The 23,070-nt window shown below is 36.8% G+C and overlaps 1 protein-coding gene across 2 annotated transcripts in view; it reads left to right on the top strand.

Annotated features, from left to right (window-relative positions):
* si:dkey-215k6.1 (transmembrane protein 132C) overlaps window positions 1-23,070 on the top strand; it is a 267,107-nt gene that overhangs the window by 142,616 nt on the left and 101,421 nt on the right. For both annotated transcript variants that reach the window (XM_067407602.1, XM_067407603.1), the window contains one exon: window positions 11,157-11,297. In XM_067407602.1, the coding sequence (XP_067263703.1) occupies window positions 11,157-11,297 (141 nt within the window). The remainder of the gene's footprint in view (window positions 1-11,156; window positions 11,298-23,070) is intronic.

The raw sequence follows: 23,070 nt of genomic DNA, 5'->3' as shown, positions 1-23,070 counted from the left end.
AATATAGAGCTGAGTATCGTCAGCGTAGCAGTGAAAACTAACACCATGCTTCCTAATTATCTCTCCTAAGGGCAGCATGTACAGAGTGAAAAGCAACGGTCCTAATACTGAGCCTTGTGGTACCCCATATTTAACCTGTGATCGATACGACATCTCTTCATTAACTACCACAGACTGATAACGGTCAGATAAGTATGATTTGAACCATGCCAAAGCAATTCCACTAATGCCAATATAGTTTTCAAGTCTTTTTAAAAGAATGTTATGATCGATAGTGTCAAAAGCAGCACTGAGATCTAATAACACTAATAGAGAAATACAGCCACGATCGGATGATAGGAGTAGATCGTTTGTAACTCTAACGAGAGCAGTCTCAGTACTATGGTATGGTCTAAATCCTGACTGGAAATCCTCACAGATTCCATTTCTTTCTAAAAAGGAGCACAGTTGTGTTGAAACTGCCTTTTCTAGTATCTTTGACAGAAAAGGTAGATTCGAGATTGGCCTGTAATTTACTAAATCTCTCGGATCTAGTTGAGGTTTTTTAATAAGAGGTTTGATAATAGCCTGCTTAAAGGTTTTTGGCACGTGTCCTAGTGTTAAAGATGAATTAATTATATCAAGAAGTGGACCTACGACCTCTGGAAGCATTTCTTTCAGTAGTTTAGTCGGCATTGGGTCTAACATACATGTCGTTGATTTTGATGATTTGATAAGTTTAGATAATTCTTCCTCTCCTATAGCGGCGAATGATTCTAGTTTTACCTCAGGGACACTACAGTGCACTGTCTGAAGAGAAACTGTAGACGGTTGCATGTTTATAATTTTCTCTCTAATATTATCAATCTTGGAAGTAAAGAAGTTCATAAAGTCATTACTGCTGTGCTCTATGGAAACGTCAGCAGTTGAATCTCTGTTTCTAGTTAATTTAGCCACTGTGTCAAATAAATACCTAGGATTATGTTTGTTTTCTATTAAGAGATTTGAAAAATAAGTAGATCTAGCATTTCTTATGGCTGTTCTGTACTCAATCATTTTTTTCTTTCCACGAAAGGCGAAAAACTTCTAGTTTTGTTTTCTTCCAACTACGTTCAGCTTTTCTAACAGCTCGTTTTAGAGCCCTAGTGTGCTCATCATACCACGGCGTTGGATTAGTTTCCTTAATCTTCTTTAGACGTAAAGGAGCGACCGCATCTAATGTGCTGGAAAAGAGAGAGCCAATAGTTTCTGTTGCAGCATCGAGTTCTTCTAAGTTGTCAGGTATACTAAGGCGATGAAACTGCTCGGGGAGATTATTTATAAAGCAATCTTTAGTGGCAGACGTGATTGTTCTACAATATTTATGGCTGGGTGGTGGTTTTGTAGCCTTGGCTAATTGTATTATACACGAGACTAAATAATGATCTGATATATCATCGCTCTGCTGTAGAATTTCAACAGCATCAATATCTATTCCATGCGACAGTATTAGATCTAGGGTATGATTACGACAATGAGTGGGTCCTGACACGTGTTGTCTAACTCCAATAGAGTTTAAAATATCTGCAAATGCCAATCCAAATGCGTCTTTATTATTATCTACATGGATATTAAAATCACCAACAACAAGGACTTTATCCGCAGCCAGTACTAACTCTGATAGAAACTCAGCAAATTCTTTGATAAAGTCAGTATGGTGCCCTGGTGGCCTGTATACAGTAGCCAGCACAAATGTCAACTTACATAATGTTACATAAAGCACCATCACTTCAAAGGAATTATATTTGAAATTCTTTTGAATGATTCTGAATATATTACTATAAATTACAGCAACACCTCCCCCTTTGCCTTTCTGTCGAGGATTGTGTCGATAATCATAACCTTGAGGACTAGTGCATGCAACCGATAAGCTTTGTAAATGCAGTATTACAGTATACACATACCAATTAAACGTGCAGGTCTCCTCTCGTGCGTCCTCCCCACTGTGTCGCCGGTCGAGGCAATAACTTTCGTTTCGCTTTTAGAAATCTTTTATAGATGCCATCAATGCTTTTAACTTTCTGTAATTACCGAAATCAAAACAGTCCATAAACTACAAATCCTCACGAAAACTTCAGTCAAGCCAGCTCGCGCGTCAACCTGAGAGATCAGCCTCCTTACCTTAAAGTGTAAAATTTCTCGGTTTCTAAATGGACGGTTTGGCTTGATTGACAAACGCTAACGTTCGGCCATGATTTAAATACCATCGACCTGTCCTAAAACGTTAGCACGCTGTGATCGATTGCTTGGAGATCGCGCGTTTCTCCGTTCGAGAGCGCATTTCCTCTTCTTCACATCTGCGACAAAACAGTTGATTATTTACGAACAAAAGCTCACAGAAACTTGAAATTGGTCTCATTTGAAAGAAGATATTCTAAGCTAAAAGATGATATTGTGACTGACTGAAGCAGCCCTTATCAAAAGTGCGGGGGTCGATTTCTGTCTTTTCAAAACTGCGGGGGTCCTGACCCCCCTGTGCCCCGTCCCTCAGGTGTGACATGCAGGTTTGAATATGGCTAGTATAGATAGGATTTTTTGGGACCGATACTGATTTTAACAAACAATTCTGATTCTGATAATGATATATGTCAGTTGCTTTCTTATTTAACATTTTGTCATTAAAATAGATAGTATTTTGATCATGTTTTAAATCAGCAAAGTTAAATAACACATGCATTAAGTTAGCTAGCTTGTTTATGGCCATGCATAATTTAGTAGTGTGATAAAATCAGGATGTCTGTGTGTGCTTGTCAAAACGATCGTGCTCTTTGCGGAAAGACATAGAGATCTCAAAATACACCCTATTGATAGGGACAGAGATTGGCCAGTAACGACAGTCTCTTTGAGTGTAAAGAGAGAATGAGAAGAAAGATTTGGTAAAAGTTTATAAAAACATGAAAGGAGAATAAATTTATATATATGTATCTTTCACATCCTCTTTCTCTCTCTCCCTGAAGGACGAGTGATAAAGACCTGGCATCTCAGACTGGCCCCTGTGGCATTTGGAACTGTCACAGCCAGCCAATAAGAATCTTTTGGAATAGGAGGTTGCCACGGGGAACATGAGGGTTGCCATGGCGCATCTCAGAGCGCCTGTCCTGCTCCTGTCACTCAAACACTTGTCCAGACAGGGGTTTGAGTCTCAGGGACACTTTTACGCTGGGCTGCTCCTGTCATGCTCTCACAGAGCCCACCTCCATGCTGGCACTGGGCAGCAGACGACCCCTGACATGTAGCTTGGCACTTTAAATCCATATATATGAGAGTGAGAGTGCCAATCTCAACTTAGCACAATAACTCTGTGCCAAAACCAAGTGACCAACTTGCTGTCCACTGCCTACACATCCTGACCAGTGTTAATTTAGTTGATGAATAATTTTCGTCATAATTTTCGTCAACAACATTTTTTCACAGACGAAAACGAGACGATGACTAAATAAAGATGCGTTTTGAATGACTAAAGCTATGACTAAAATCTACTCTAATGTTTGTCAACGAATAAAAACAAGACAAAAATGAAAGAGATGGACGATTTGGGAAGATATCCAGTCAGGACTGCTGTGTGGATGATGCGCACATTTGAAGTATAACATGCTGATCTAACCGCGGGAAGGGCGGCGCTGTTGCGCGCTTTACAGGCTCGTGCAGCAGCCCAATAGTATCGTTTACTACACAATGTTTATATGGTAGTATGTTTTAGATGGATGTAAGAATGCATATTGTATCACCTTCATGAGTAGCCTGCTACAGTGCAGACTGCAGACATTTCAGAATAAGAGTCACGGTGTATTTCGGGATGGTTTATAATGATTTTCTCCTGGTCATTGTTATTTTGTTTACACAATAAACTGTATTTAATTTCATTTCTATTCAATTCATAGTAAACTACCGTATCTTCTGTCACAGGAAGGAAAGAAGAACATTATTTGACACATTAATCAATATATTTTACAAATATAAGGGTTACCTAAACCTAAAACCAAAGAAATCTTCATTACTTGAAGTAAACGTTAACTAAAAAAAAAAAAAAAAAAAAAAAAAAAAAAAAAATTATATATATATATAAAATGTAAAGTCTAAGCTTTAGCATAACCTGAGATATTAAAATAACAAACAGAATGAAAAACTTATAGACATTTTAAAGCAAATACTAAAAGACATAAACACAAAAAATTATTAAAACTTTAACTAAAATTACAATGAAAACAGAAAAACTAAAAATTAAATCTAATAAAAAATTGAAACGAAAACTATAATAGTACCTCAATGATAAGTGTGTCAATCCCTGAAAAGTAGGCCTATTGAATTTTGCTCTTTCGTGTCTTTTTGGACTTGAACGGTCAAAAAACATCTGCTTTTGGCAAGCAAAGTACAGATGGGTGAACATAAACAGTTTGGGGAATATGTAGGCCTACCTATATCAGTGCATAGGATCTATGCATTGCTAGAGTAATGCTTAATGCATTATAATTTAACTAAATTAAATTTTAGTCGACTAAAATCTTATGATATTTAGTCGACTAAAACTAGACTAAAACTAAAACAAATTCTGATTACTAAAATATGACTAAAACTAATTTGGCTTTATTTCTTTTATAATGCCCATTTTGATTAAATATGAAAGCAATTCTCTCTCTGGAAATGTTCTAGAAAGATTGGGGTTATTTTGTAGGAGAGTGCATCTGCACAGAATAAAAATAAATGAAAAAAGGAAAGACTTTGGGTGTTTACACTTGGGTATTTTTTTTTATGAGAACCATCTTAAATCTTTTTCAGTAAACATAAAGTAAATGGAGTTAAAAAAAAAAAAAAAAAAAAAACTCTCTTCACTTGAAATTTAATAGGCCACATTCACAGCCTTTAATATTTAATAAAAATATTAAACAAATTAAGAATTATATTGTAATAATACTCTTGTACTGTATTAAAAAATAAAATATATTTAATTTAGTATTTAATATATATTTTTTTATGTAATTACAATACTTATGATACTTTTGATACAATACATATGAGTCTTCATTTCTTCATTTTCAAACGTTAAACCATCAGACCTTTATTTTGGCGGACGACCACTACAAAAGCTGCACATTTATAAATGGACACAGTGCTGCGCTTCACTCACATACTCCCAGCACATAAATTTAATTAATCACAGTTTTTGCTATCTGATAATTAGACAAAGCCATATCGTTTTTCAATATATCGTGTAGCTCTATTTAGCACAGCACACAAATAGCACTCCACATTGGATACTCCCAACTGATTTCAGTAGTTTGATGTTAGCAATTTGCTAAGCTAATGGTGTTCTAATAAACATCAAAATATATAGCAAACAGGTATTGGGTGAAAAAAAAAAAAAAAATCCATTTTAAATTACATATTTTATCAATACCTTTCAGTGTTGAATTAAATGAAACTCAGATTTGTCTAGCGTTATTATATTTTCACCAAGGGTATTGCAATTGTGGGATTGGATTTTCTGGAAAGGAAACAATGATTCCTTAGATTTTTGTCTTTGAAAGCATCATAGTAAGTACATTGCGTTTTTTGGAACAGTCTGGCGAGCATTTGTGATCACTAAAAATGCCACCTCTGTAAGCAGCTGACTATGTTTTGGAACAGAGCAACTCAGAGTGTAAATGCAGTCACATTAACTGCTAAATGCTAAATTTATCAACACCAACAGATATTATGCAGCCACCAACTCATGTAAGCAAACTCAGATTCTTAGTATGTGTGTTTGATTGCTTTCCACTGTTTGCTGTGTTTGTGTGGTACATCCTCAGTCTAAATGCAGAATAACGGCAAGCTGATACACACCATTCTTTATCACACATGTGCACACAGGCAATGACACGGCTGTTTGTTTTGGTGCAAAGGTTGCGTCGCCCTTTACGCCATGATCTGCAAACTCATCTGCAACCGACACGTAGCCAGACAAACCCTGCTAATCCACCTGTGTAATCCACCATGTGTGTTTGTACGTGTGTGAGCGTTTAGTCTCGGGATAGGGGATTGATTTAGAAGGGTAAACTCCCTGATCTGAGTCCCCAGTTAATTAAATGCCAATTGGATTGGCCTGCAGACCTGGATGCTTCCTGTGCGGTGTCCACTCTTAAACACACACACAAATACATGACCTTTCCTGTTGTTATGCTCACTACCACAGTGCTTTTCCATTGTGGTCTTGAGAACCGAAATATCTGTTGGCAGCATCGCCATATTTATGCGCATATGTGTGTTTTCTGGTAAATGAAGCAGTGACGGTCGATATCTGTTCTTTAATAATGCAGCTTTACTACGCCCGTAATTATAATGATAATAGGACTTTGGCTGAACATGCCATGTGACTTTATATTAGAGACCATGTGATCACTGACCTGAGATATACTACATTAACATTTATTCATTTGAACGACACCCCCTGGAGCATCCTGATGTCTTGTTCAAGGACACAATTGTTGATGATTCACCTGTTTTTAGAGTTTGAACCTACAACCTTTCAGTTACCAAATCTGATCTTCCCTAACACAATGATATGAACATTTAGAATCTGATTTTATTAATTACATAAACTTATACATATGCTAATGCATGTTCAAACATGCTCAAAAAGATTTTCAGTTGTTACACAATAGCTGAGAAGTTACATAAGAGATGAACAGCAGCTGTGTTGTGACTCTATGGAAGCAGGCTATTTTACCCAGATGTTACTGTTCTCAAAATATCCTAAAACTGCAAATCAGGAGGTTTAAAAACAGAAACAATATGCTTGTTTTGAGTAGGCTTGCGTGTTTATGGGATGTTTGGAATTGACTCTGATTTCAGGAAAAAGTTGGTTCCAAATTAATTTTCTTAAAGGTACGGTAAATTTTTTTTAGCTATTTGTGAGAGGCTAGCAGTAGCAAGCTAGCTTTGAAAGCATGAGATCCCACCCTCCCTTCAGAGCACTCTCCAAAGCCACGCCTCCTCCAAAACACACAGTAGAGTCTGAAAAGCATCATGAGAGATGGTGTTAAATTACCTCATGTCTCAAAGCACATAACATAATAATAATAAGGCCATCCTTAAAAATATTTTGGTTTGCAGTAACAGTAAAAAAAAAAAAAAAAAAAGGGTCGGTAGGTCGGTCTATATTTTTTTTTTCAAGTTTCAATGCAAAAAAAAAGAGTACAATTTTGGTGATGGTGATTACGTAGGTATGAATTTAAACAAATTAGCATATCGTGACATCACTGACTGGGTCTTTCAACCCGTGCCTTCGGGCGCAGCCGTGTTTCCACTGTCGGGCCTAAACCGGGCGTGCTAGTGCGTGCCAGGGCCAGTTGCGTTTCCACTGTCACTTCCAGGGATTGATGGTGCCTCATTGGGGCTTCCTCGCGGCCAACGGCCCCGGTTTTTCGGCCCGCCGAATAACTTGGTCCAAAGCGGGCCAGCTCGGGCTTGAGGAGGGAGTGGTTACGAGCAAAGGCGGAGTTTATCTGTGTGTGGAGACGGAGGCGCAGATGATTCCATGTAGGTTACCAGCTAACACCAGCATTTAAGACTTTTAATATCATTTTAGCTCAAAACTCACTTTCAGACAGCAGCAAGTGTTTTAAATAACTTGATGGTGATCCGATGTGGATTCTGATCACCAAGACTATGCGCGCTATTACCATAGTAAACATGGTAAATACGACGGCTTGAAGAAATCAGAGAATATACGTAGGCTATCACAATCATGTAATTATTTTATCTGTCAGCACGTCTCGTCTCTCAACGGGTTGAGACGAAGCGAACGCACCGGCCATAGTGTGACATCCGTTAACCAAGTGTAAACATAGATGACGGTTTGTATTTAAAAGAAAGAACGTAGCCTTCGTTTGTATGTAGGCTATTTATATATTTACAATACTTACTAAAATATAATTAATATTACTTTATTGCTTTTGTTTTAGTTGTTTGAAGGGTAAAAAAAAAATGGTCGGTCTTAATGCAAATTTACAACCGGCAAGTCGGTCCTAAATTGACAGGGTCGGTCGGGTTACGGCAAACAAGAATATTTTTAAGGATGGCCTAATGAACGTAAACAACTTACAGAGCTGCTCTTACTTGTACCACCTGACTGCTGCAGATTCATTTCGGTGTTGATAGTGTTGACATAGAAAAGCATAAATCCGAACAGCTCTGTGTAGAACTTCAAGGGTTGCCATCTCTTGATTATGGTTATGACATGGCATGAACTCAGCATAAGCTTGTTGTTTTGGTTCAGGAGGAATCGTAAGGAGGCAGCTGCTGTTTGTTTGCGGCGGTCAGACCGAATGGCATAATTAGTTAAACATTTTTTGGTCCTGAGACTTCCACAGAAGATAGTTGTACATGTTTTAATATTTAGTACACTTCTATTATGGATTGCTTTCAGGATGTGAAAAGAGTTTCAGCCAGTATAACAAAATGTGTTTATAAAAAAATTGCCTACCCTACCTTTAATTTTAAAGACAAATGGGAGGCGTCATGATATGTTTTTACAATACAGAAGTCTAATTTACAGTATTATGATTGATATTATGAATCAGTCACATAACTCAAAATTGATTGTCTGTTGAGTGAATGATTCATTGACTTATAATGTTCCAAACTTAGGTGGTGCCACCTGCTGTTTTAATGACGTAACTACAGAAAGAGTCTCCAAATAAATCAGAAAATGTGTCTTTTGGTGAGCAGAAACGAAAGATTCGAGTAAGCAGACTGAATCAAAATCCTCACAGCTATTAAAGCTCTTCTGGGTTGTGTAGTGGTTTAGTAATCGAGATAATGTCTTATAGTGTTTTCACACTGAACCTTTGGGTTGACTCTCAGTCTCCAGTGTCTCAGGAAGAACAGAATCAATTCTTTGTGAGAGTGAAAAACTCATGTAGCTCAATGGCTAATCCACATAATATTGTTGTGAAGAAGCAGTTGTATTTATATATATCACCTTTCTCAGGCCTAAGGTTACTTCACAATAAGCACCTGACATTGAACCACTGAACCATCTTAACTGACATAACTTTTTCCCACTCATACACTGTATTTTCTGAAAAAAAAAAAAAAAAAAAAAAAATCTGAGAGAATGTCAGTGGTTTCTGAATTAACTTTTCCTGGGGTCAGATTCACAAAACATTCTTAAGAATAAAGTTATTCTTAACTTCTTATTTTCTAACTTGAGAATACATTTAAAAATATTTTGCATTCCCATTTTTTTTTCTTATCTTTTTTCCTAAGATTGTTCTAAATACAAAACTTCCTGAAAAAAATGTTCTTAAAAATCATGGTTTTACAGCTAGTAACCTCCAACTTGTCCCAAAAAGATGTTAAAATTAATTTATTGGGTTGTTTCAGGTATTAAGCATCACAAGATAATACCAGTAACTGCTTATAATACAAATTACTGTTACTAGGGATGTGCACAATTACTCTAAAATTGATCAGTGAGTCTTCAGTAAGAACCATCATGCAATCAGAGAACACTAAAGCCTGTCATTTTCTTCTTAACACAGTTCTTAATTTTTTTTTTTTTTTTTCTTCAAGAATTGCACTTATGAACATTCTTATGAACTTCTTAACGTTTATCTTAAGAAATGTCTTAACTTAAGAAGGTTTTTGTGAATCAGGCCCATGGACTTTTTCTACAGGTTTGTACATGGTAATATATTTTGTGTGATTTTTGTGAATTGTGGGTATGCCAGTTAAAGTGACGGGCAGTCCTCTGTCTTCTATGTCAGAGAAATAATAACAAAAGCAGCACTACTTTTTTTTTTTTTGGTCTGGATTCTGTTAGTCATGACATTTAACGCCTCTTTTAGACTGTTTTTTTCCTATCGAGAGGGTGTTTTTTTTAACGAAGAAGAAAGACACTTTATTGTTCTATTCCTTCTTAATTCATGGATACGGTGGTGTAATTAATTAAGCAGAGAACAGAGCAGAGCATGTTTATTTCTAATGAATCTCTGTCTCTGGGCATTAAAGGTCATGTTCTTTTACCACAGTAACCTATTTACATCACCTGCTTGCATGCTTACAAATTTGAGGTGGCTAGGCAACATAAATCTGCTTCAGGAAATGAGAAAGTGTTGGTGTAAAAAAAGACAGGTATACTTTTAATATTTTTGTTTTTCAGGTATAATAAGATGCAACTTGCATTTTATACATTTTGTTTACTTTTGCTCCACCAGTTACACTAGTGCCAAAATAAATCTCAATACCACGAAAAAAAAAAAAAAAAAAAAAAGTCAACTTTGTTTATTTGCAACTCTGTATAGGTTTTATATAGTCTTTATATAGTCTGTGAGGCTAAACATCATAAATCATGAACCAAGTGTTCTGATGTTTTTCTCTGTTGTTTGTATTTCGATTTGAAAATGCATATAGTCCTCAGCCAAAACACTAACAACAGACTCAATGGCAAACCTTGAGGATAAAGTGTGAGAGCGACAGAGGAAAGATGGCATTGCTGTTTAAGTTAGGGAATCTCTCCTCTGCTGTTTCCAAGGCCATTGAAAGGCAGTTGTAGTGGGGTGTGTGTGTGTGTGTGTGTGTGTGTGTGTGTGTGTGTTAATAAATTCTGCCGCATCTTGTCAAGGTGAGGAATAGATGAGTCAGCAGACAGGTACAGAGGACAGGTTTATCAATAAAAATGCACATATACTCATACACATATTATTGTATACTTTACTGTATACTAACCAAAGTACATAAGTGCACACCAAAAAAAAGGTGTTCAATATGTATTAGCTAACTGATGTGTTGTTATTTCATGTTATTCCACAAAGCTGTACTTACACTGAGCAAAAAGTTCTAAAAGGGTGTCTTGAGACAATGTTAAGAAAAAAGTATGAGCTACACCCCCATGTGGTTGCTTCTCTAAATTTGGATGTAGAATTACCACTAAATATTAATGTAAGTCATCTGCTTGGGATTTTATACCTGGTGGCAGCTGATTATTTATTAAACGGGTAATAAAAAAGCAATATGTTATCATTAAGAAGCTGCATTTTCTAAATTAAAAACAAAAATGTGTGTTTGAGCATAATTTGTATGTAGTTATGTCAAGAGAATTAGTATATGGGTGTTTTGTTTAGGGTGCTCAAATCCTGTGTTCTTGATTTCCTTAGAGTCCAGTATGGGGAAGGCATTAATTTCATGGTGGTGAAGCCCAGTAATCTGGCAGCGTGGGAAATCAAGCAAGAAGTAGTGCCTGGCTCCTCCTCCCTGTCCATGTTCTGCCAGAGGAAGGCCAGCTCCACCAATGAGAAGTAAGTACAGTTATGAAGTAAGCACTCCCTGCTTACTCTACCAGATAAAGTTCATATGGAAAAAAATAGCTCATTTATTATTTTATGTTTACTATTTTAGGCGTATTGTATTTTTTTTTATGAATCTAACAAAACCTGGTAAGAACACCAGATTATATTTCAGCCAAAATTTAACCACTTCACCTCCGGTGCTTGTTTTAGATTTTTTTTGCAGAATTAAGCATACCTGAATTTAAAAGAGTGCCCTGCCCACATACATTGGAGTACATTAATAAAAAATGGTCTAATTTTACAGGAAACCCTCTAAATTTTAACACAGTGGTAGAATATTGCATTTTTTTTTTTCAAGATAGAAACAAGAAATTATATTTATTATTTTATTATTTTAAAATGAAGTTTATTGTGTCTTTTGTGGCATAATTTAATAATTAAGTACAATTCACCTCACTTCTCATTACCATATTGCAATGATTTCATTCTTATTACTGTAAGGTTGAAAAAATGTTTCAGTCAAATATTTTTAAATTTAAAAAAAATTAATGATGTATGATCGTGATAGCATACCTAAAATAAAATTGTATATTTATATTACCGTACAAAATACTGCAATACAGTAATGAGAATCATTGTCTTGGGAAACATGCTTAATTTTCATAAAAATGTCACAAAGTAAACTCAATAATGGTCCTAAAAATAGGCTTAATTTTGTTTATGAAAAAATATAAAAAGATTTTATAAATATCATTTCTATTTTGGGGGGTAAAATGTGACCTGGACATGTTTCTGTGAAAATCGCTATTTTATTCTCCGTCTCAGAATGTATGGTGAATCGCTTGAAGTTTCACACCATTTAGTGGTCTTATTGCTTTTTCGTTCTGCTAACTTTTTTTCAGTTTGTACAATGAGGTTGGAGTGTTGCGGACTGTAGTAGGAGAAATGATTAGCTCCAAGGCTTCTTAATCTGGGCTCCTATTTCAGTTTCTGCCACTCACTGGCTCTTTTTCTTCCTTTGAGGAGAGAAAACTCTTCTGTGTAACAAATTCCACCTGAGTGCTTTTTAATCACTGCACACACTCTTTGATTGATTAGGCCTCACGAGTCCTTCTCCGTGGATTTTCCAGCACATTCGCCACATCTCCGACATCTCCTCTGCTTTCTCGGCCATTCAGCGATTCCTCGGCAGCCTCCTCAGCCCTGCTGTCCTCCTCCTGTGCAAATTAGCTCCTCGCTGTCCCCCTCGTCTTCCCATAGCAAGTCACCCTGATGACGGCGCCACCGTTAGCACCGCTCTAGGTTAGCTCCCCAGACAGCGCGAGGAGATGGGTTAGGAGAGAGGAACTCCGGAATGGGAATTCTAATAGACGTTTCCGCGATTTATGGGAGTCTGTCCTGATATCCAAAGCATGTAGAAATCTCCCAACGGCATGCGGAGTGAGAAATTTACGACCCGAGCGTCACCCTAAAGCTGTCATCGTCGCCGGTAATTGCTCGGCTCTCGTACTCATGTGGTTTTTATACGGTGGGGAAAATTGGTTCCTGCACTTAAATGCTTCTCTGATTCAGTTGTTGCTGTGAGTCACACGCTGACAGCAGAGATGGAGGGAGAGAAGATGAATAATAAGAGAAAAAAAGAGTTGGTTTTATTAGTTTATTCTGATCACACGTTCTGCTGTCGCACAAACACAGCACCTAGTGAGAGAAGTTTTATTTTTGCCATCGAATAAACAGGGGCGACACTCCTTCCTTTTTTATCTCTCTGTTCAATGGCACTTTCTTTTAAAATGGTACACTTAGGTGTTCCTTTACTTTTTCCCCACGTGTTGTTGTTGTGAGAACTAGATAAATATTCTGCTGTTTTTTATGTTATATAAAAAGTAGCTTCTGTAGTTTTAAACTCGTCAAATGTTTGTATCCCCCTTAAGAAGTGGATTTGAATCTGTTGCTTCTAAGAGGTCTTGACGGTATCCTACAAATAAAATCATTTTATTGCCATAATTTTCACAAAATCTGTTGAATTGATAGCAGCATAAACTGTTTTCAGCATTATATGAACCATCATTAATAATTAAGCACCAATAATAACATAATAATTTTATACCAAATTGAATTATTAGGATGATTTCTGAAGGATCATGTGACAGTGAAGGCTGCTGAAAATTAAGCTTTGCCATCACAGGAATATATTCATACTCTATTTGTGCTAATGGTGGACTGTATTTAAAATCCTCACCTGTCCCTCATCTTTTCAGAATGGCATTTTAAACACAATGGCGATATGGCATCAGGGGTCTACAGTAGTGAGATAGTTAAGCTATTAGATCCTCTGTGTCACCCATCATGACACACTCTTCCCAGCTTGTATTGTTGACTGCATCTCTTCAGAATGCTGTAATACCTTTGGAAGTTTGCGGCAGGCGACCTTCAGGTCAGGCATTATCAGTCTAACTGTTAGAACCTGGAGAAATCTAAACAGAGCGAGAGAGAGAGGTGAGGGATGACATTCTACAGGAGGAGGAGAGAAGACTAACGCTCACTGTATTGATTTACTGCCACACACAAGCAGGCAGAATGTATTTCCCCTGGTTGCACAGCCACAACTAATGAAAATATGGGGAGATACAATTAGAGAAGTCTATGGGTCATTGAGAGCAGAGATAGAGAGTGCGTAGAGCACAGAAGTCACACACATGCTGGGTTTTGGCCTAAATAAGATAATGTGAGACCATGAAAGTAAATGAGATAATGAAAACACAAATACTTTCTCACTCACTTAAAGGAGTAGTTCACTCAGTCTCACGCTCATGTCATTCCAAATGATTTTCTGTCTTCCACTGAATACAAAAGAAGTTTAGCAGAATCTCTGAGGTACTTTATTCTAAGAAAGTGAATGGCGGACACTACTGAGCTCCATATATATATAAAAAAAAAAACACCATAGTGATAAAGTATAGCTTCAGAAGACTTGTAATTAGGGCTGTCAAAAGATTAAACACATTAAATGGACACTCCCAATATGCAATGTAGCACACAAGCCATATGGACTCATTTAAGGTACTTTTACGTCAATGGTTCTCAACCAGGCCTCAATTGTCAACAACAACATTCAACAACCTCATGATTAATCCAGTTGTTTGTGTTTTTATGGATAAGGATTATTACATTTTTTAATATTTTAAAGGTCCCGTTCTTCGTGATCCCATGTTTCAAACTTTAGTTAGTGTGTAATGTTGTTGTTAGATTATAAATAAAATCTGTAAAATTTTAAAGCTCAAAGTTCAATGCCAAGCGAGATATTTTATTTAACAGAAGTCGCCTACATCGAACGGCCAGTTTGACTTCTACTTCCTTCTTTAATGACGTCACTAAAACAGTTTTTTGACTAACCTCCGCCCACAGGAAAACATAAAAAAGGGGGCGTGGCTCCCACAGAGAAGAGCAAGATTTGCGTTTGTAGAGTGTGTTTGTCGCCATGTCGTCGAAACGGTGTTATTTTCATCCCGCAGTCCAATCACCTTTGTTTGGCCTTCCCAGGGATGCTGTACTTAGAGATCAATGGTTACAATTTATGTTTAACTCGGTTCCCGAAAATTATAATTGTGGTATCCTTACTGCAATAGTTAATGTTGGACTGCAGTGCACATAATGGCCACAAGAGGGGACTGTGTTTATGTACATGGCTGTTTTCCGTATGAGGTACTCTTCTGAGTGAGTGCTAACGAGTGAGTGCTAACGAGATTAAAGAGTTCAGTCTCTCAGGAATTATTGTCTTTTGTGTTCATTCGGCACAACACCACAATAATCCACATGTAAAACTATGTGCAGCACACGTTATGGTAAGAGGCGTGACCTTTCCGGGCAAAGAGCGCTAAGCTGCTGTCGAATCACAACACAGGAACCGCTGGCACAATCAGAACTCGTTACATATTTCCGAAGGAGGGACTTCATAGAACAAGGAAGTCATCAGCCCGTTTTTATGACCGTGGAAACAGCAGTATACAGATATGTAAATTAAATGTTTTTTTACACGTGAAACATGAACACATGTTATATTGCACACTATAAACACAATCAAAGCTTCAAAAAAACACGTAAAACGGGACCTTTAAAAAAATATTTTAGTGCTTGGCATAGCTAGAAATATGTATACACTTGGCCATGGATTTTATGATTTTAATAATTTACTTGATTTTTCCAGGTCTAGACACCACACTTTTATAATCAGACATATATGCAGGTTTATTCAAGTGGTGAATTAAAATAAGAAATATCTTGATTAATAGTTGTTTTGGCTTATTTAATGCTTCTTTTGTCTTGTTTTACATTATTTTAAGTCATCACTAGCCATGTTTCCATTCACCTATTTATTTTGGGATATTGCATCAAAAACGCTGGATGGAAACGCCAAGATGTGCATAGATTCTAAAAATGTGCATAAAAAACGAAAACATGCGCATAAACTATGACAGAAACACTTTTACTGGATAAATTCCTTGATGCGCTTCAAAAAAGACACGTGACTTTGCAATGGGACGGCATAACTGGACCAACCAGCAGACCAATCTTGTTGCATAGCAAATGTTTTATGCGATATTCCAAATTTGTGCACAAGTTAAATACACAACTTTGGATGGAAACATAGCTAATGATGCCCTTTTGGAAGCTCGTTAAGGCCCTTTAATAGGCCCCTGCCCCTGCCCCATTTGAGAACCACAGTTTTACGCTACCTTTTTCTTTCTTTCTTTCTTTCTTTCTTTCTTTCTTTCTTTCTTTCTTTCTTTCTTTCTTTCTTTCTTTCTTTCTTTCTTTCTTTCTTTCTTTCTTTCTTTGCTTTCTTTCTTTGCTTACTTAATAACACAAGTAACTGCGGTAAACTGTTGGGCAATGAGGTGGTCAGTCTAAGCTGTAACACATGACTAATGCATCATGTTTATAAAAATTCAATGTATTTATATGCTGAAGGCTACAGTCCGAGAGGGACAGAGAGAGGAATGAGGTTAATAGGACAGGGGCAACAGGACATGCAAGTGGCTACTGATTCCTGCCTCCATCTGTGTGTGTGAGTGTCTGTGTCTGTGTGTGTGTGTGAGAGAGAGAGGGAGAGAGAGAGTGAGAGTGAGATAATGGGTTGTATACCAGAGTGCTCCACTGAAGCATATTGCTGTAGAATGTGTAACTCCTGACCCCGCAACAGTTTACAGCTACATCTCAGTGCACACTAAACAAACTGAAAAACGTGTAATTTCTGAGGAAAAACATCAAAGATTACACACTTCACCTTATATAACAAAAATGTTATATCTTAGGTATATTTTACTTTTTTTTTTTTTTTTTTTTTTTAATCTTAGGTAACACTTCAGTATAGGGAACACATATTCACTATTAACTATGACATTTCCCTCAATAAATTCCTAATTTAATGCTTATTATTAATTAGTAAGGTAGTTGTTAAGTTTAGGTATTGGGTAGGATTTAGAAAATGTAGAATAAGGTCATGCAGAATAAGGCATTAATATGTGCTTTATAAGTACTAATAAACAGCCAATATTCTAGTAATATGCATGCTAATAAGCAACTAGTTAAAATACCCTAAAATAAAGTGTTACCAAATCTTATTTTATTTTTTACAAATATATTTTGTTTAAATGCATCTTCTTATATTTTTACTAAAACAGTTAAAAATGTCGTACTTTAAATTTTGTAAACTAAAAAGTGAAATGAAATGGTTTTTTTTTCTTTTTTTTTTTTCTCATTCAGGTAATTTGATTATCTCTGTTGACTACCACTCTGTGAATGATTCTAAATCAAGAGCAAATCTGCTGTGGGTTTATAAGGTCTATATTCATAGTGTTGGATACTCTGGCCATAAATTGCTCTTTGAAACACTTTACAGCTCTCCGGGGTTAAATCACCAATTGTCCTGGTAGATTTGTGTTTGTGTGCGTGTGTAGGAGAGAGATGAAACATTAGTAAAGGCCCTGGGAGAACTAACACTGACTTACAACTTACAGTAGCCGCCTGTGTGTGTGTGTATGTGTGTGTGTGTGTGTGTGTGTGTGTGTGTGTGTGTGTGTGTGTGTGTGTGTGTGTGTGTGTGTGTGTGTGTGTGTCTATGAGCTGTGTACCGTTTAATATTTTACTACAAAATAGCTCCACAGAGAACAGTGCACAGTGAAGCTTACAGACACAGAAAGAATAAATAATCTTACACATGGTTGTATATGCATTCAAAGGCTCAGAGCTCATTCAGATACACACATACTATATAATAGTGTGCTTAAAGGATAAGGCTGCATCCCAGTTTTCATACTCTATATTGTTTCATTTACAATACAGTATGTACTATGAAGAAAAATCAGGAGTATTTTGTTCCATTTTCTTAGCCCATTGAACATAGTAAGTTGTATCAAAGGTTACTGCAAGGAGATCTGTAATACATTCATATTTATCTTAATGGCAGTTGCTCGGTTTATGCATGAATTACCATTCAAATGTTTGCGATCAGTAAGCATTTAGTGAGTAAGTAAAAAATACTCTGCAAAAACATTAAATAGATCAAAAGTGATAGTATAGTCAAAATATTTATATTTTTAAGAAATGTTGTTCTTTTGAACTTTCTTTTCATCAAAGAATCCTGAAAAAAAGGTAATTTACTCACACTCATTTACTCACACTCATGTTGTTCCATACCTCTATAAATTTCTTCATCCTGCTGAACACAGAGGAAGATATTTGGAAGAATGTCATGACCAAACTGATCTCATCCCCCATTGACTACCATAGTTTTATTTTTTAATTTTTTGGGTGAACTATCCCTTTAAAAGCATGTAATTTCTCACCATCAGAGAAGTAAAGTGCGTAGTATAGATATGCGGCTTGTTTCATTGTTAGTGAACAGAAATTTGTGTGATATTGTGGAAATATAATTAGTATTTGTGTCCAGGGGTGTTACATGCAGTTTTATTCTTAGGCCATAGATGTGCAGGAGTGTGAAAATCCCTGTAGATGCCTGGCCGCAGATGTGTCTTTAGAATTGAAGCTGCTGAGGGGCCTGTGTGTCTTATTTGTGTATGTTTGCTTAGGGGCTAGATGTGAACACAGGTGTGTCTTTTTTTAATCTAACTCTTTGTTAAGGACATTGAAAGAAATACCTTTGGGCCTCCCTCTAGCACCACATCACTTCCTAATGCACACAGACATGTATACGCAGAACATTTTAGCTGCAAACCTCTGGAACGCATTACCTCTCTCTGCTAATTTTCCCCTAAAGTGCCCCTTCTTGGATGAACGTAAGTAAATAGCGGCTAATTTCTTCCCTACCCCTGAGACTTTGGTTTCATACGTGGCTGATTTCAGATGTGAATACCCTGAGGAAAACTGTTAATAGATTACGCAAAGTAAACTTCCCTACATCCTTTAGCATCACACTTGGATTGGCTAATCTATAGATGGTAGAAGCATGAACTAATTGAGCTTATAGAAGTTTTATAGAACATTTTATGATCTTTAAACACCTGAACTAAAGCTTCTGTACAATAAAAGTAGCCTCATGTGCTTGAAGTCTTCTGAAGACGACATAATTTACATTTTTGAGTGAACTATTCTTATAATTGTATTCATATCTGACAAACCAGAGCACCGTATACCATATACTACAGTGTATGTACTTCTAAATGAGAAAGTTTATTGTTAAGTTTACTCTTCCTGGGCAGAAGGGCTTGAACAGGTCTGTGAGTAAGACCTCTCGGCTTAAAACAGGATAAGTAGGATACATGTGTAATGCAGAAACAGTAATTTTAGGAATTATTCTTGAGAGTTTGTTCATGACTCAGGCTTGGGCATACATTTTCAAACTCTCCAGCAGATTTGTCTCAGGCTTTAGAGCTGGCAAAACTGAGCAGGATTTGTCAAAACAGGAACCGTGGAGCCCACTGGTCAAATAATTCATATATTACAGGGGGCTTAAACTACCACCCCTATTGAGATAGATTTGTGTGGCAAGTTGTGTGGCAAGTTTTTACCCTTAAATCTAGCCCAAAAATGCCTGCTTCATGTTTCAGTCGATGGATCTGCATTCTGGTTTCCCAATACGTTACATCAGCGATGATCAAAAGAACAGTCACTGTAAACAAATGTTCAATGTGAGAGCTGTATGCTCTATGACCATTTACGCCGTCTACACACGATTGTTGATAGCATGAGACATGAACAGCTCATGTTGCTATCTGTGTTTAAACTAAACTCATAGGTGTGTATATATGTTTATGTAACCTAGGTGATGACTACTGTTTGCTCATACTTGGCATCAGTTTTAAGAAAAGTTCTGTAATGCATGTCAATCAGACTTCTACTTCTAGGCCTCAGTGCAGATATCTTACAATCATAATGTGATCCCATCACTCACACTATGGGCTTGTTTGAGATGCATCAGTGCTGCGCAAACCGATCGGCGAATGATAGTACCGCGGGAGCAATTCAAAAGCATTAAGAGTCTGTTGCTCTCCAGTCGCTCTCGCAGTACTTTGATGTCATACGGCAATCGGTCTGCGCTGCGCCGTTGCATCTCGAACAAGCCTCATATTTAAAGGTAGTCATTGACCACAGTGTGTTTTTCTGATGTATCCTGGGCAATATGATGTGTACTCAGGGAATCAGAGACCTACCCCCTTGATGAAATCCAATCATATGTAGCCACTAGAGACTGATATCAGGTGTAAACAGCAATTTGTCTCGGCTGACCACTTGTAATTGGTTCACCAGAGACAGATGTTAACACAAGAAAAAAGCTGTGTTTGATTAGGTGTGTGTTTAAATACAGCCTTCCTCTTTCGGTTTAGTATTAAGTTCAGTGTTGTTGAATGGGTTTAATGGAGGAGAAATCAGAGCAGGTAAAGGATGTTATTCCCGCTTTCATAATATTAGAACCAATTAGTATTATAAATGGCTCCTTTAGTCTCAAAGGGAAAGAGATAGAGGTGGTCCATGCTTGCTTGGGAGTTTTTTTCTCTTCTTGTTAGACATGGACTTGCTATGTCTGTGTATCAGTGTTGAGCAAAATCCAGAATTGACTTCCATTCACATAACATATTGGAATTGAGACTGAATTGGCCACTCATGAATTTCAAAAGAAATGTAACAGTCCACAGATGGTTATTACACATGCACGCACATATATTGTGACGAAAAGCCCATACCATATTGACTGAGTCGCCAAACCTGAGGTCTGGATGGGAAACACCCGTTTGCGCCTGCGACGGGCTAAGGTGCCGGGCCACTATTTCTAGCTGCTGAGAAGCTGCTACCCCTCGCACCCCAGACCAGAGAGAGGGTAGCTTTCCTGGCCCCTTACCTCCTGGCCCCTTCTTCAAGATTCCCTGGCATGACGAGGACACCAGATCCTCTGTTTATATGGACACTTTTTCCCACCTCTTTTTTCCCACTTGGACACTTTATTCCCTTTTTGGACATTTTTATGTTTGATTTATGTTAACAAATGCCTCTCCAAGGTCTGATGCCACACTCGCAGTGTCTGTCGTTTGCTTCTCCCGCCACAATACATATGGTGATTTGGGGCTCAAGTAATTTCTTATTATTATCAATGTTGAAAACATTTGCACTGCTTAATATTTTTGTAGAACCCGTGATACTTCTTTTTCAGGATTCTTTGATGACTAGAAAGTTCTAAAGAACATAATTTATTATGTTTATTATTATTATAAATAAATCATAGCAATAAACTGTCACTTTTTATCAATTTAACCCATCCTTCTTGAATAAAAGTAACAGTTGTGTGTGTGTGTGTGTGTGTGTGTGTGTGTGTATATATATACATACATATATATATATATATATATATATATATACAATCAAACCAAAAATTATTCAGACATTTTTTATATTTTTGATATATTTTTACTAGTGGGTGCATAATAGTTCATTTATGTAAGTGAGGTTAGCAAAATAAAGTAAACTGTGACATATTATACCCAAAAATTCTTCATACGGTGGACTACCAGTAAAATTGATAAAAATATGAAACCAAAAATTTTTCAGACACTTTGACCTGACCATGTTTTGCATAAGTGTTATCTGACATAATTAAGATTAATGTTTTCTGACACAGTTTAACTCTGAGATCTTGTCATATTTTATTACCATATGAATAAACTGTAATAATGAATGAAATGTTCAAGGTGTTTGATTAAATCTTGGTTTGACTGTATATATATATATATATATATACACACACACACACACACACACACACACACACACACACACACACACACACACACACACATCTTCATCGTCGGAACAAGAATATAGAAATAAGATATTTTTATGTCCCTCCATTGACAGTCTACACAACTGCCACATTGACGCTACAAAAAGTTCATAAGAGATTGTAAAAGTAATCCATATGAATCGAGAGGTTTAGTGCAATTTTTCTGAAGAGACTGGTTTGCTTTATATGATGAACAGGTTGTACTAACCCTTTAAGAATTCATTGTACATTGTACTAAAAGGACTACCTTGTTTTTGATTTTCTTTCCTTTTGGATGGCATGGTGTTTAACCATTGTGTGTTACCTCTTACCTTCCTAATATCACTCTTACTATCTACTCTTTACTGTAAGTTGCGGAGTAAGTTAAAAACTCTCCCGTTTTTATTGTATATTGTCTTTTCATAGTGAGAGTCAAGTATGACTTTGTACCTGATTGTGCATTCACACATCTCTCAGGACTGAGCTTGCACAGACAAAATGTGTCTATTTTGTGCATGTCTTGATTCATCTCTTGACTAAATAAAGAGATGTTAGTTAACGTTGAATATAAAAAGTGAATGTAACAGCGGGAAAAATTGTTTTTAAGTTTTATTATCATGATTTATAATGAATTCATGTAAAGCTGCTTTTTACAGCAAAGCAAGTAATTAACATTGTCGTTTAGAAGCATTTAGCAGCTTATTTCCACACACAAATAGAAGCTTAGTAAGAAAGACATGCATGTCTTTTAGATTTTTATCAGGAAAGAATACAGCTTTCTGACTTATCCATCAAGACTAAATTTCTGTTTGCCTGTTATCATGCTTTTATCAGAGTGTCTGAAAGTGGCAGGCTTTTAATCAGTCTTTTTGAAGCCTCATTGTCATGCCAGTCCCTTTTTACTTTTCTGACAGAAATGTGGGGGAAAATCAGACTGATTGAACAGGTGCGCTCTCATTTCCGTTGGTCTGTTCTTTCCAAATTATTGTTTTGGACTTTTCATGCCTAATATTCTCTGTCTCAATGATTAAACGGCTGCTAACATTGTAGCCTCATCAGCAATGATAGCACATATACATAGGATTGGTCCTTGTCCTGGCTTAATCTGGGTTTTATTTAGGCCTTCCATAACACTTGCAATGCTCTTCTCTGGTTCTTCTCAAACCAACACACTCTTTCTAAGACGCCTACCTTTGGATTTAATGATTCAGATTTCTTTTTTGCCTTTCTTTTTCTGCCCTCTTTCTGTCCATCAGCACCAGTCCTTTGCTTGCTCGTATGCTTCACTAGTCTGATTAGCAGAGCTTGTGTCCTATTATCACTTACATGCAAAGGCCAATTTCTTCATGCCTGTCTCTCGATCACACACTGTTACACAGGCACCAAAATGGAGTCAGACACTCATCATATGCACAACATGCCACTTATTCGCTTTACATCATGTGTCCTGAGTCACCCGGTTTACACTCTTGGTATGAATTATCAGTTTGGAGTGTTGATGATATTTACCTG

This window comes from Chanodichthys erythropterus, chromosome 13 (genome assembly GCF_024489055.1).
Source record: "Chanodichthys erythropterus isolate Z2021 chromosome 13, ASM2448905v1, whole genome shotgun sequence".
In the NCBI taxonomy this organism is placed as follows: domain Eukaryota; kingdom Metazoa; phylum Chordata; class Actinopteri; order Cypriniformes; family Xenocyprididae; genus Chanodichthys; species Chanodichthys erythropterus.
Note: the sequence above shows the minus strand (reverse complement) of the source record. Positions and strands in the feature narration are given on the sequence as shown.